The sequence below is a fragment of the Staurois parvus genome, unplaced genomic scaffold (genome assembly GCF_062004578.1).
Source record: "Staurois parvus isolate SC_StPar_1 unplaced genomic scaffold, SC_StPar_1.0 ptg000029l, whole genome shotgun sequence".
Taxonomy (NCBI): domain Eukaryota; kingdom Metazoa; phylum Chordata; class Amphibia; order Anura; family Ranidae; genus Staurois; species Staurois parvus.
Window position 1 is genome coordinate 5,625,704 of NW_028317825.1, and position 16,002 is coordinate 5,641,705.

Here is a 16,002-nt window from a genome sequence, read left to right on the forward strand (position 1 = left end):
CTCAACTGAGGAGGGACACTAGGGAGGTTTCATGTAGTACAAGCAGCTTATCTTGTCCCAAGGATAGTGAATATTACTGAAGAAGGAAGTGGAGGCCCAGATAGGGCACAGCTCCAGAACCCGAATAATATCTGAACTGGAGCCAGGGTCTGAAGAAGGTGCAGGGTTCCATTCAGGGACAACAGTAAGGAGCACCTGAAGGGGGCACCTGAGGCAAGGGATTAGCCTTGGGGCAAAAAAGGGGGCTCTCTGGACCCAAGTGTAGGAAACTCCCTAAGGGCCTGCAAGGATTCACAATCCTCCAACTTGTAGAAGCAGGGGTGCCCCTTCAAGCCAAAAGTTTTTTTAGAGGGCTTAGATGGTCTTTGACTTCAAGCTTTATTGGCTGCCTGAAAGTGAGGGTCTTCAGGTGCCTACCGCACATTAGAGGATGGAAAAGAATGGGAGTTAGCCAACCTCTCCTTGGACCTCTTATGTTAGGGCAGGAGTACCCTCTTACCTCCAGTGAAATTTTTGATGATAGTATCAAGCGTGGGACCAAAATGCTTGTAACAACCCATAACTGATGCATAAGGTTCCAGGCATTTGTTCTATACTATTTTCTATGAAGCAGGGATCTACCCATGCAGTTGAGGGATCTCTACAGACCAGACCAGGTGGAACCTTCTACCTGGAGGATTACTGTATGTACTTGATCCAGTTTACCTTTGTATGGATCCTGCTTATTGAACCTGTTTTGCCTGTATGTCATATATCAAACTGATGGATTGTTGGATGTTTTGCTGTTGTACCCAATAAAAATGTATACATTTCAAAGTCACTGCAAGCACAAGACACAGGGCAGAACAATTCAGTTCAAACTGGGACACAAGGAAGGATTCTAGCTGCCTGTCAGAATCCTTAAGGTAAGCACATCTTCTTCTTTGTCCAGTGGTGTGCCTGTTATAGTGGATCACTGGTGGATCCACTCTGGGAACAGACCACTGTTGAATGAACCCCTCTCAATAAACAACAGCTTTTAAACATGCAAATGTGGGGCCCAGGATCCTTTAGGGTGCTTCCAGTCCAAATAGAGGAATAATAATAGAAAGTTCTTCACAGCTGTGGGAGATCTGAATGATCCAAGGATAGAGACAGCAGACTGACACCCAAAAGTAGGTTGGTACACACTGTATTATTGAGGTCTGAAACAGTGAAGTGTTGGCAGGAGATTGCTGTGTCTCAAATACAGTCTCTGAGATAGAGTGGTGGGACTCAGAATGTGAGTCAGAGATGGTCAGAGGGACCAATAACCTGGCATGATACAAGGACACAGGAGGGTCTAAGCTAGGTTTTGCAGAGGATAGTGCTGGAGCATGTTTAGGGCCCCTACAGTCAATGTGCATAAAGACAGGATAATGTACAGGACAGGGGACAGTGGGATGATATGGTCCCTAAAACTATAGCAGTTCCAGAAATAAAGTGCTGGCTCCCTTGGAGGATAGTGAGCAAACAGCCTCAGAACCTTTAGAGAAATATAGGCTGGAGGCACCTATAGCAACAGTAAAGCCTCCTCAGTGTCTATGTGAAGACATGTTGTGCCTTATAGCAATAATACAACTAGGCCCAGTATGGTGCAAGGCCTCAGTTGCTCACAAACCCAGACATCTGGTTCGAATGAGTGTTGGGCGGCTTAAGGTGACTAGATCACTGTAGGTGGGCAGTGGTAACAGATCAGAAACTGGGTGTAATAAGGACCAGCAGCAGGATGGTGCTTCCTCTTCACTGAAGTAGAATTATCCTTCATTAGCTTAAATTTTTTTTGTTTGCCAGTGTCCAGTCCTCCTGTAGGTAGCAGTATAACCCAAAAGTGTTTGCATTCCTGTATCCCTCAATGGATGAGGAGGAAATAAAAATGTATGTCCATGTACTCTAGCTGCCTACAGTGCAGGATGTCCTTAATGTGCCTAAAATGCTCCTTGAGGAAAAATAGTGTTCTGATATAAAATGTCATCTATAAATTTTAGAAACTGGGGTGGATATGGGAAATGATAGCATATACTACTGAAACTAAATTTATTGCAAAAAAAAAAAAAAAGTTTTTTTTTATAAAGGCGATACTTTAAAGTGGGCCTATCACTGAAATTCACAAAACGCATCGGCGTTGTTAAGCCACATTGCTTCCCATAGAAACTCTCCCAGCTCTCTCAAGTAGCTCAAAGCTTAAACAGTCCAACTGAAAGAATTGGCTTAGAGGGGCATTGCCGTATCTCAATTTATAATTAGGTGTGGCAAACTCATGCCTATATAGGAGGGGTACCTTAATTCATGGAGTCCCTGTTTGTCATGGGGTGCTTTCATTGCTTCTGTATAAACAAAGCCACAGGTTTGTTTATACAGTAACAGCTGTCAGTGTTCTGCTCACAGGCTGGAACACAGCTGTCATTTTGTAGTGGGGTCCTGGTCTCTGTTGCAGTACTGCTGACTGTGGCTCCTGTATAAACAAAGCCCGCAGAGAAAGAGTAATGTCACGCTTACGATCCTGTCATTAGTTACATTTAAAAATAGATTCATTTATATATTTACTGGTGTTTTTATATTATCCTGGAATCATCTTTAGGCCCCTTCCAGACAGGGCGGATCCATCAGCGTGATCCGCCTGCTCAAATGGATCCCCATCTGTCCGTTTCTGGCGTACAGGATCGGATGCTGGCGGGTGTCAGCGGACCATAGAAGTCTATGGATGGACCGATCGGGTCCACCTGAAAAATGGACAGGCAGGTCCCATTGGTCCGCTCAAATGAAAGGGGCCTTAAAGGTTCACCTTCACCAAAGAACTGCCTAAGCAGATAAGGGGCACCTGTGGATAGAAACAAACTGTGTCTCTGAATAAGTTTTTATAGGTGTAGGCCATTTACTGTACCTCATGAAGCCTGGCTGGAATAGTCCCAGGACGTTGCTAGGATGTTGCTAAGTGAGGCCTAGTCATTACTGCTCCCCTCACTATCACAGGAGTGAGCTTTTTCTCTCATTCAGACCCCCCTCACATGCTCTCTCTCTCCCCTGAAACAGTAGCTCCGAGCTCAGCATCTGAGAGTTCACTGCTGTGATGAAGGAGGTGAGCAGTAACATGTAGGCCTCACTTGGCAATGTCCTGGGAGTATACCAGTCAGGCTTCATGAGGTATGTAAATGGCCTACAATTATAGCAAGGGCATTATTCAATTTTAGTCAGAGCTTCCCAGTTTGATTTTATCTACAGACACCCCTTATCTGCATAGGGAGTTCTTTGGTGAACTATCCCTTTAATGCAGTAAAACATGATTCTTACATATGTTTATCATACAAAAAATATGAAGATGACTGTACTACTAAAATGATTTCAAAGCATCCAAAAATAAAAAGGTGGCTTGTGCAAAGAGTGGAAACGTGAACGTGGAGTGTAAATGGCAAGCAATTTTGATTGTTCATTTTTCCTGTGGATCCTTCCCTCGCACATGTACCATAAGAAAAGCATAAGCTCGTGTCACAGCAGGCAGTAGTGGCGCCTCATGATCTCCTTGGCATTGGACAGAACTTTTTTTTTTTTTTTTAATTACTTTCCTGGCTACATGTAAGCAAAATAGCTAAATCAAACCTTCAAAATCTGCAACATCCATTTCCGTTTGATCAGTTTATACAAGTGGGAGCATTGCAATAAACTGGGGGAATTACAGTCATAGCAACCAATGCAGCCACTAAAGCTTAGAAGAAACAATCAGAAAATTGTACAAAAAATACCACTTTCGAAGCAATCGTACCGTAATCTGATCGTTAGTACACAACTTTTGTTAGAAATTATTTTAAGGGACAAGAACAAACCTTTTTACCGTACCATACCAGACAGTGAGATTTTTGTTCAATCGGGTGTTTGTCCAAAAATACAATACAAACACATTACATCGCTTCTGAAATTTCTTTCTGTCATACAAGACTTTTCGTAACTTTAGTAACCTCTTCACTTTCGATACGAGACTAGCATGCAAAAAAACAAAATAAACCCCCCCTAAAAAAAACAGACGATCACTTGTCTAATATTCTCAACGTGTTAGGGGCTTAAAGGGCTTGTTGCAGAGGGGGACCTGCTCAGAACCAGGATGGGGATCTCTTCAGGTCTATATGCCAGGGTATTACCTGCAATGGCTTAACTGTAACAGCCAGTGCACCTCTCAGCAATCTCTATTTGCTGCCAGTCCACAATGAACCAACGTTATAAGTTAGAGCCAGCAGACACTGCTGAGAAGGAGATTGCTGGCTGGCACCACATTCTGGAGGTACTGTCTTTCTCTGCAAGCTACCAGCTAGTATGAGGGAAGGTGGGTGGTATTTAAACACTGACACCAATGGGTTAATCACACAAACCTTAATGAAGCTAGCTGTGTAGGGGAGGTTATTACAGTTAACCTATTGAAGATAGGTGAGGGGGGTGAATATGACTATAATTACACTGACACCAATGAAGCTGACTGGAGGAAGGGGAGGGGGGTATTGATACACTGACACCAATGAAGCTGACTGGAGGAAGGGGAGGGGGGTATTGTTACACTGACACCAATGAAGCGGACTGAAGGAAGGGGAGGGTGTATTGTTACAATGGCACCAATGAAGTTGAGTTGAGGAAGGGGAGGGGGGGTATTGTTACAATGACACCAATGAAGCTGACTGGAGGAAGGGGAGGGGGGTTTTGTTACAATGACACCAATGAAGCTGCCCAGGTGGGGCAGGGGGTTATCACCCTGACACCAATGATGCCGGAAGGGAAGGGGAAAGGGGGTTATGATTATGAAGCTGGCTCAGTGGTTATCATCACACTGGCACCAAGAGAGCTTGCTCAGGCAGAGGGGGTTATCATCATGCTTACAACAATGATGCAGGTTGGTGGAGTGGATATTATCACAATGCCATATGCCACCAAAAGGGTTGCTGGGTGGGGTGAGCCATCAAAATATTGCTATGGTACCCCATGATCTGTAGTTACGCCCCTGTTGCAATTGTGTTCTATATTGAGGAACGAGAATAGACTACGCAAATACAACTACAGTCCCTCTGCATACAAGTAAATGGTGCACACAGATAGATTACAGAAGAGCAAATATTACCTTGTAGCCAATTGTTTTGGATCGGCACCATTCCAAAAGGATCTGTTTAATGCTACTGGCACTAGCTACTCCAAAGCTCTGAGACCTTTTCAGCTTCACCTTGGATTCCCCCTTGCCTCTAAAAATAGCACAGAGAAAAAAGTTTAATAATCAAGTGACCTGCTTTTAAAGCACAGAGGGACTATGAATTCCCCCATACATATAACAGAGGATATTAAAAAGGAAATGAGAAGGCAATTCTGCAGAGAAATAGAGCTAATACTTTAAGTATATAATAATAACAATATTAAACACTGCTTCCAAAACTAAAATAGTACTCAGAACAATATTATCACATACTTAAAAGAGATACATTAAATTATGAAACCAAACAGCTTACACTTTATCAAATGTATTGCCAATATCAGCAAGTGCAAATTTTTAATATTCTCCCTACAGAAATAAAATATTTAAAATAAAGAACCAAACAGCATACTTTACCAAAAATACTATGATGGTAAGATAATAAAACATTTAATACTCTAACCTGTCATAACAGATGTGCACATTCAGGTAAGAATAAGTAAATAAGTATTTATTATGTAAAATTATTATATTCTCATATAGGATATTCATTCAAAAAGTCTCTGTTCCTAAAATGTATAGTGTGTTGTATAGTCTAATTTTTATATTCACATACAGGAATTGTATTTATACACAAATCCCCCAATCTTAAAAAGCCCATTTTACTTGTGATATATACACTGCTCTAAAAAAATTAGAGGAACACTTTTTAATCAGAGTATAGCATCAAGTCAATATCCTGGGATATTGATCTGGTCAGTTAAGTAGCAGAGGGGGTTGTTAATCAGTTTCAGCTGCTTTGGTATTAATGAAATTAACAACACGTGGACTAGATGGGCAACAATGAGACAACCCCAAAACAGGAATGGTTTTACAGGTGGGGGCCACTGACGTTTTTTTTTCCCTACTCATCTTTTCTGACTGTTTTTCACTAGTTTTGCATTTGGCTAGGGTCAGTGTCACTACTGGTAGCATGAGGCGATACCTGGACACTACAGAGGTTGCACAGGCAGTCCAACTCCTCCAGGATGGCACATCAATACGTGCCACTACCAGATGGTTTGCTGTGTCTCCCAGAGCTCAGTCTCAAGAGCATGGAGGAGATTCCAGGAGACAGGCAGTTACTCTAGGAAAGCGGGACAGGGCCATAGAAGGTCCTTAACCCATCAGCAGGACAGGTATCTGCTCCTTTGTGCAAGGAGGAACAGGATGAGGACTGCCAGAGGCCTACAAAATGACCTCCAGCAGGCCACTGGTGTGAATATCTCTGACTAAACAATCAGAAACAGACTTCATGAGGGTGGTCTGAGAGCCTGACATCCTCTAGTGGGCCCTGTGCTCACTGCCCAGCACCACAGATCTCGATTGGTATTTGCCATTGAACACCAGAATTGGCAGGTTCACCACTGGTACCTTGCTTTTCACAGATAAGAGCAGGTTCACCCTGAGCACATGTGACAGACATGAAAGGGTCTGGAGAAGCCGTAAAGAGAGTTATGCTGCCTGTAACATCGTTCAGCATGACTGTTTTGGTGGTGAGTCAGTGATGGTCTGGGAAGGCATATCCATAGAGAAGAGGTGTCACACTGGCGGCCCTCCAGCTGTTGCGGAACTACAAGTCCCATCATTCCTCTGCCTGTGGGAGTCATGCTTGTAACTGTGGGTCTTGCAATGGCACATGGGACTTGTAGTTCCACAACAGCTGGAGGGTCACCAGCTTGACACCCGTGCCATAGAGGGACACACAGACCTCTACAGGCTAGACAACGGCACCTGACTGGCATTAGGTATCAGGATGAAATCCTTGGACCCATTGTCAGACCCTACGCTGGTGCAGTGGGTCCTGGGTTCCTCCTGGTGCATGACAATGCCCGACCTCATGTGGCGATAGTATGCAGGCAGTTTTTGGAGGATCAAGGAATTGATACCATTGAATGGCCCCCACACTCGCCTGACCTAAATCCAATAGAATACCTCTGGGATATCATGTTTCGGTCCATCAGACGCTGCCAGATTGCACCTCCGACTGTCCAGGAGCTCAGTGATGCCCTGGTCCAGATCTTGGAGAAAATACCCCAGGACACCATCTGTCGTCTCATTAGGAGCATGCCCCAACTTTGTCAGGCATGCATACAAGCACGTGGGGGCAATACACACTACTGAGTACCATTCTGAGTTGCTGCAATGAAATTACAGCAAAATGGACTATCCTGTTGCATCATTTTTTCACTTTGATTTTCAGGGTGTCTTTGAATACAGTCCTCTGTAGGTTGATCATTTTCATTTCCATCAAACGATGGGACATCCTTACGTTCCTAACATATTACCCAGTCCATATCAGTATAGATATTCAGCATGAGATTTTTCCCCATTGAGATCTGATGCGTTTTAAAAATATTTCCTTAAATTTTTTTGAGCAGTGTTTTTACATATATATTTTACATATATTTTCAAAAAGGACAGTTAAATATGGCTGCACAGGTTTTTGTTAGAAATGTTCAAAAGATTCAGAGATAAAGCAACCAAAGTTATATGTAAATCTTGCATTTTTATGTCAATCTTGGCCCTGCCTTCTTCCATCTCCAGAGACTCCCAATAGGTTCTTCAATGTGATATTGACCAATAAAGAGGCTTGAGAGTTGGAAAGGGGTGGTGCCATGCTTGACTTCTGCAGGAAACAATGAACTCTACAATTTTAGCCATATATATTCTGGATCTACTAATGGTTTTGCAGTTTTCAACAAAAGGTAACAACCGTTTATGTATTATTTAATTACATGGCCATTTTAAATTGTTTAGCTTGATGACAGGTTTAGTAAAAGTCCACTCAGTGAAATACAGTGCAGAGGTGAGGTAAATATCAGTCTCCTCCTTGACTCTTCTTGCCTATCCCTTGGTTCCTCCTGGCATGGATTTCTATAGACCTTTATGGATTAACATTTTGCATACCAGGAGGAAAGTGGGATCCCAACTTGCATGGCATTAGGTCTAAAGCCGGCCATTGATAATGCGATTTTCGCAGCTGCAGGAAAGAGAATTGGTAGATTCCCTCATCAACACAGTTCGTGCTGATGGGGGAATTCCTCCCGCAGAACTATTTTATTCGTCCAGTGGAGGGAGGAGTGGCAGGGAAAGGTCCCTGCTGGGAGAACAGGGAAGGCTGTTGATGATGGGAATTAATTATAAAGTCGTCATTAATTAGTAATTAAACAAAAGTAAAGTTTTAACTTTAATTTGGTCTTTAATATCTGCTCAGAAAGCTAATAAATAGGGTTTCTGATAATGACAGGATGCTACAATACTAAGCTGCGTGTACAGCGCAATAAAAGCGATACTGTGCTTTTTTCTACAGATCAGGAACCAAAACATTTCAGATAATAGAGCATGTAAACTCTGCTGCTTCCCATGAAAAAGTTCTATGCGCACTGCTGATAAAGTGCATCAAAGTCAGCAGGGAAAGTTTTTTGTGCCAAGTGTCACTGCTAAATGTTAATGAAATCAGCTCATGTCCCATAATTACCCCACGTACAGAATGCACATTTGAGAACGGGCAAATTGCTTGTATAAGACTTAATTACAAACTCTGTGCCTAGATCTGGAAAAAAAGAATAAATAATTGCATATGCAAGGAAATCATAGCAGAACCGCTCAATAACATACAATACCAATGGAGTGTAACAAGCCCAGTCTAAGAGATATGAACGAACATGTCATATAATTCACTTTCAACACTCCATGATTAACAAAATGAAGGGTTAATGAGGCCATGCCTAATCCTTCCATACCATTCAAATGACTCGGCACCGCAATTAGAAGAAAAAAAAAAAAAAAAAAAAACTTTTGGAAAAGGAACATAAGGAATGTACTTTATTTACATGTTCTTTGCTCTGCATTATCGGAGAAAAAAAAATGAAAGAATGAGCACCTGAACATTTACATACTGGTCAAGGATGAGTCAGTGGAGTCCAGCAGGCTGAACAAAAAAACTGACCCAATTCCCCCATTCATACATTCAATATGGATTGAAGAAATTTGGAGAGATTTCCCTGCTGTCAGAATACACTGCTCAGCGCTGAAGACTATAGCCTGCAGTACCAATCGAGAGGAACATATTCCAACAGGGCAGTTGTACAGAAGACAATCGGTAGATCAACTTCTGTTCAACCACAACACCCATACAGGGATAGAAATCTCTCTGGTCCCTGCTTAACCAGTCGAATATCGATCCATGCTTTACTACTATAAATATCCCACAAATACAGATCTACAGATCATATACTCTAGGTATATGCTGTATATACAGTATGTGAAAATATATAATCACAATGAGGAATATAAACTAGGCCACTTGGGGATAAACATACAGATACACAACTTAAGTATAGGGCCCTAAGTAAAATAAACACTGTGGATTGTGGAAAAAGCACAATGATGATCCAACAGTGATGAGCAGGTCTGATTTTTACATACAAGCAATGGACATTGGTCAGCCTGCAGAAAACACCATCAGGAAACCATCCTGGGGAATATTACAAGCCAGCTATGTACTCTGCTTGTATTCAACAGGAAGCTGAACCCTGCATACATAGGGTTAGAATGATGGGAAGAAAACGCAAGATTTGTGCAGGTGCCTGCTATAAAGCACAAAACAGTTTATTAGGATTAAAGTCACTAAACGTACACCGTCTTCCCTTATGTTGAAAAGCGCTGCGTAAACTGTTGGCGCTATATAAATCCTGTATAATAATCATTTTTAAAAAAACAGTAACTGTTGCAAAATTAAAGGTTGAAATAAAAGAAGCAGGGATGCTGATAAGGGGGTACCTCCAAGCCTCCTGCAGGTGTCCCAGGCCCTTCACTGTGACAGGGGGAGCCTGGCCAGCCAGCAACTTCAAGTTTCATCTTAAGACCTCCAGCGCTGGCCACTTGCATTGCCACTCATGACTGTCAGCTGTCACTTATAAAACACAGAAGCCCGGCTTCTGTGCTTTATAAGTGACGGCGATCTTCTCCCAGCGGCACACTAAACCCTTCATGCTCTCCCTGCACATCCAACTGAGGAGGGGGGGTACTTGGCGTGAAAGAGGGGGTGGAGTGAAGGAGGGGGAGGGGTATGCACAAAGCTCCAGCCTTGCACCCACAGCATCCACAAAAGCCCAGGTCGGCAGCCTGACTCCCTACTGTAAGTTACAGTACATTCCCTTCTGTGGGGTAGAGAAGTGCAGTGTATTGGACAGGGAGAAGAAATGTCTGGAAGAGGAGGAGAGGGACACTCTGCACTGGGCAGCGAGAAATTTGGGAGGAGAACTCTGTATTGGGGGGGGGGGGGGGAGTTGTTATGTTAACTGGCCTGTGAGATATGCAGACCTGCACTCTGTACATAACACACTCCTGAATCCTGCACCTAGCCCAATCCTGAACCCCCTCACTCTGTACCTAACCCAATCCTGAATTCCCCCACTCTGTACCTAGCCCAATCCTGAACCCCCCCACTCTGTACCTAGCCCAATCCTGAACCCCCCCACTCTGTACCTAGCCCAATCCTGAACCCCCCCCACTCTGTACCTAGCCCAATCCTGAACCCCCCCACTCTGTACCTAGCCCAATCCTGAACCCCCCCACTCTGTACCTAGCCCAATCCTGAACCCCCCCACTCTGTACCTAGCCCAATCCTGAAACCTCGACTTCTGCTTTCTGTATGTAGCACACTGGCGAGGGGGTTTTGTGGATGTTGATGGCCAGTGATGCGATGGGGGCATGTTTGAGTTTCTGCACCTATTTTCTGAGAAAAAGCCCTTAGTCCCGTAGGCTTACACTTTATTTACACCTGTATTTGTAACTGCTCCCCTTTCTACTGCATACAAGACAAAGCTGCATATTGTTTCCAGACGAGTTCAAGGGAGGGGCCAGGGGTGGAGTCGAGGGTAGGGTGAAAGGGGGCCCTGTCAGGTAGGCTGTACGGGGCCCCATGATTTCTAACTGCGGCCCTGAAAAGTAGTACCTGTAAAGAAGGTAGTAAAAGACACCATTCCAGTGAGGAATCATCCCCCAGATATAATGCAGAAGCTGACTTTTGGAGGTATCTATATCCTGTGTCCTCAGCTGCACTATGGTATTTAGCACGGATGTAGCTGTTGTTGGTTGGAGCCACCTGTGACGATCGCGGCGTCAGAGCCCAGCCCTCCTCACCAAACTCGTGACCAAAGGACTAGCCAATCTAAAACTGCGCTGTCACGTGCGCAACAATGCCACGCCCATCTGCACCCTGCAAGATTTTCCAGCTAATGGACCACAACCTGTGTGCCGGCAGCCTGGGAGCGATTGTTACTGGGTCAGGTTAATTACGCAATTAACCCTTCACACTGCCACCACCTCCTTTTTGTACAGAGAAAGAGGAAACTCGGCAATATCAGCAATAACACTATGATGTTTGAATAATCGTCGGTATACCACTGTCACCGCAGGCAGAGATAAACCAAAGTTTAAAACACACACAGTAGCGCTTTTCAGAGGCAGGGATTCCTTATTTGCATTAAAGAGTTTTAGAAACAGTTCAACACTTTTAGAAAGTGAGATTTGTTACTAAAAGGTCAAAAGGGTGCAATAAAAATATTTACAGAAAAAGATGTAGCCAATATATATATATCTAAATATACAGAAAGCAATAGCACAGCAAAGAGATAACAGAAAGAAGTTTAGAGGGATAAAGTACTTGCAGTCAGCCTTGGTTTTAAGCAGATCAGGTTTCAGAGCCAAAAGGATGCTTTATCTCCCAAAGTTAGTTCCGATGTTAAAAGGGAGAATCTTCAACTTCAACTCAGCTTAGCTTAACTTCAAGCATCACAGCCTTTATCTAGGAACTGAGCAGGGTGTCTCCCTGAAGCAGAGAACCAATCGCCTCATTTGGGCGAGTGTGGCAGGCGGAGACCCAAGCTATGACCAAAAATCCCTCCTAGTTTATACTATGGTTCATGACTTACCCTGGATACATATAACATTCTATCCACGAGTAGATTAATACGCAGAACCTTCTGCTAAAAGTCTACATATGAAATATGAGATACCTGCTTGGATGGTTAAGGAGATATAATTTTCTGCTCTCCTGTATATGCCAGCTAAGAGGTGTAATATACCAGGCAACTTGGCTTAAAGTGAGCCGTCCGAATATGTTTATGTAATTATGTCTTATTTGAAGATATAAAATTATATGGAAAAGTGAGTTATTAAATGTAGGTCTGTTTTTACGACTACCTGGAATGTCTTTGAAGCTCCGTAAGGGCTGGTTTATGGTTTTACGATCCCTTCTCCAGCAAGAGTCTCACAGACATAGGGGCACCAGCTAGTAAGGTTTATAGCCATGACGCCCTCCCAATGAGTTTGCTGCCTGTGATCTCTGTCATCATCCAGACCACGTCACTCAAAAGAGAGGGAGGAGGGATATCAGAGGAATCTGATTTGGGAGAGAGAGATACAAAATGGAGGGGTTTGGAGCAAAATGGATGACCGTGTCCATCAATGTGTGCATGATTGATACACCACCAAGCATTTCAGGGGACATAGGAGACTGACACTTCCAGAAGTTCCAGTTTCTTTAGAGACTTCCAGAGAGGTTCTGTGGTGCAGGCAGAGGGAGAGTTAGGCATTTACCTTCTTATTTCCAGATACTTCTTTTGTTTCACCTTTCATTTTTGTAATAGAGTCACCCGTTCACATCTGGCGTTTTAGGATCTCAGGCAGAATCTTTACGATTCTGCCTGCGATCTCAAAACACTGCAATAGTGGAAAAATGCACCATACCGGTTTAGGGGCCATTCATTTTCAATGGCACCTGAATGCCATGCAGTTCTGTTGTGACTGTCGGCGATAAATCGAGCTGCAATCACAGCAAAGCTTATCGTCCAAAAAGAAGCAGTAGCTTACGCCTTAAAGCCCAACTCGGAGTAGGAAAAAAATTATCCCCTGCAGCCCGGCTGTACCTGCAGTGCAAGTATTATAGCTCATTTTGTCCCCCAAGATCAGGTGACCTGTCCTTCGGCATCCTCACATCCTGAGCAGGGCTGTGGTCTTGATGACATTAGGACCAGGGTACATAAAAATCAATGACTTAAAAAAATAAATAAAATCTTATTTTTTTAATTTAAATTGGATTTTTTTTTATTTTTATCAAATTTATTTTAATAAAATGCTTTTAGAGTAAAAATATCTAAAGATAATGTATCTTAAGTAGAAAACTAATAATTTAGTTTATTCAGCATGAAATTGAGCTTAGTTAAGTAGCTTGAGGCTGTATATTCTGCAATATTTACCTTTTTGGTAAACTCATTCAATGAATCCAAGCTCTGCAAGCTGAGATAACATGCACTGCATTGATGCATTCACACAATTTCCCAGTAACCGTGAGAAAAAACATGAAATAAAAGAATTTGAGTAGTTCTCCAGCTATGTGTGATTAACCTAAAATTGGTTCTGATAACGCCATTTTACTAACCTGACAGCTTATGTTTCTAAAAAAGAAATTTTCATTTGGTTTGCAAATATTAAAGATTCTAACTACCAGCAAGAATGAGTCAGATTAATTGCATTTAAAGAGCACCTGTAATTTGGATCATGGCAGCGGCTGTTAGCGGGCATCCACGCACCTGCTGCCGCCATGTCCCTCACCTTGTTGTGTCACTGCCACATCACCAGCCATCCCATTAAAGTGAATGGGACGGTAAGTGAGTCAACAGCAGGTTGGAGGAGGAGCCGCTGTGGCACAGAGATGACAGTTTCTCTTTAAAAATTATGATTTAAATCACTAGTGATTTAAATCTTTAAATTGTGATTTAAATCAAATACACCCTGACTAGGACCCTAAATTGGTAGAGTGCAGGGGTGCAGAAGCTGAAGGGACCGATCTAGCTGTGGGGAGGAGCGGAGAATTGGGTAAGTATATTTCCTTTTATTGTTCCCCTAGCCTAGACAAAGCCCCACTGCAAGGGATATTTTTTTTTTATTTGCCTGGAGTTGAGATTTAAAGAAACTCAAAGTATGTCATCGAAGTCTTCATGGAGGAAGAGCTTGCTTGTTTAAAGAATGATGTGCTATTTTATACAAACTGTAACACTATTAAGTCATCAACAAACTGTAACACTCTATTAAGGCTGTATGCCTATGCAATTATACGACACAAAGAATAATAAAACACAAGCAGCTAAAGTAGTGCAAGCGTGTACACACAAGATTATTGCCCAGTACATATTTACCCAGGAGATAATCCACTACCTGTCATTCAAATATGCAGACGCTTCAAGCTTTGCAGAACAAAGATTGCATTGCCAAGAGGAACACTTTCAATGCACTTCAATATGTGTATAATTAAGTTACCAAAGTATAAAGTATATAACAATTCAGAACTACCCATTAACCATTTACCACTGTCTGCCTTTAGCCCGTGTACACACAGCGTTATCAGAACATGAGAAAATGAATTTGCCAGTAGTCACCAATCACATACCAATTCTAAACCCATTTTATTATAACATGATCTCCTCATGCATCTATCACTGGGACAGAATATGCACAGATATGCATTATAGAGTAACTTCACTTTTTCTGACAAAAAGTATTCCCCTATGGGTGATCTATGTACATTGCAGGGATTTTACAAAATTTATTCCAGATCCTACCTTTTGTTATTCTGAAGAAATAACCGTTTGTCAATGTCCATGTACAAAGTGAATCTGCATCAGAGATTTCATAATTATCAAACCAGCTGCTGCACCTGTAGGGCTCTAATGAGGAAAATGGCATGGTCTGCATCCTTTTAGACGTGATTTCCCTTTGGGAGTAGCTCACCAAAAATGACATAGTTACAGGGGATGTTCAAAATCTGTCTAATATCTTAGTGCAGACTTCTGGAAAATCAGTAAGCCAAGCACACAAGAAGGAAATGACACTTCTGTGGTCTGGTAGCCACATTGCATTTTACAGAATATCACAGCACGGCAGATTAAAAAGGAAATGTAATTTTTTTTTGCAAATTTAAGATTGACACAAGGCAGAAACCATGATCATTAACAGAAATATATCCAGATACAAAGGCTCGAATCAGTGCATCAGGATATACAAGGCAAAAGACTAAATACAGCATCCATGGTATGTCCACCAGGGCCAATATACCAATCCCGAGAGAAAGTCTTTTGACAAAGAAGAGAAATAAAGCCCGATAGGTAATGCTATCACCAGAAAAGGTCAGCATATACAGTCAGGTCCATAAATATTGGGACATCGACACAATTCTAACATTTTTGGCTCTATACACCACCACAATGGATTTGAAATGAAATGAACAAGATGTGCTTTAACTGCAAACTGTCAGCTTTAATTTGAGGGTATTTACATCCAAATCAGGTGAACGGTGTAGGAATTACAACAGTTTGCATATGTGCCTCCCACTTATTAAGGGACCAAAAGTAATGGGACAATTGGCTTCTCAGCCGTTCCATGGCCAGGTGTGTGTTATTTCCTCATTATCCCAATTACAATGAGCAGATAAAAGGTCCAGAGTTCATTTCAAGTGTGCTATTTGCATTTGGAATCTGTTGCTGTCAACTCTCAAGATGAGATCCAAAGAGCTGTCACTATCAGTGAAGCAAGCCATCATTAGGCTGAAAAAACAAAACCAACCCATCAGAGAGATAGCAAAAACATTAGGCGTGGCCAAAACAACTGTTTGGAACATTCTTAAAAAGAAGGAACGCACCGTGAGCTCAGCAACACCAAAAGACCCGGAAGACCACGGAAAACAACTGTGGTGGATGACCGAAGAATTCTTTCCCTGG

The 16,002-nt window shown here is 42.5% G+C and overlaps 1 protein-coding gene across 2 annotated transcripts in view; it reads right to left on the minus strand.

Moving 5' to 3' along the window:
* The window catches only part of LOC149471089 (smoothelin-like protein 2), a 179,627-nt gene that overhangs the window by 44,618 nt on the left and 119,007 nt on the right, over positions 1-16,002 (minus strand). For both annotated transcript variants that reach the window (XM_089657479.1, XM_089657488.1), the window contains one exon: positions 5,117-5,234. In XM_089657479.1, coding sequence (XP_089513605.1) covers positions 5,117-5,234 — 118 coding nt within the window. The remainder of the gene's footprint in view (positions 1-5,116; positions 5,235-16,002) is intronic.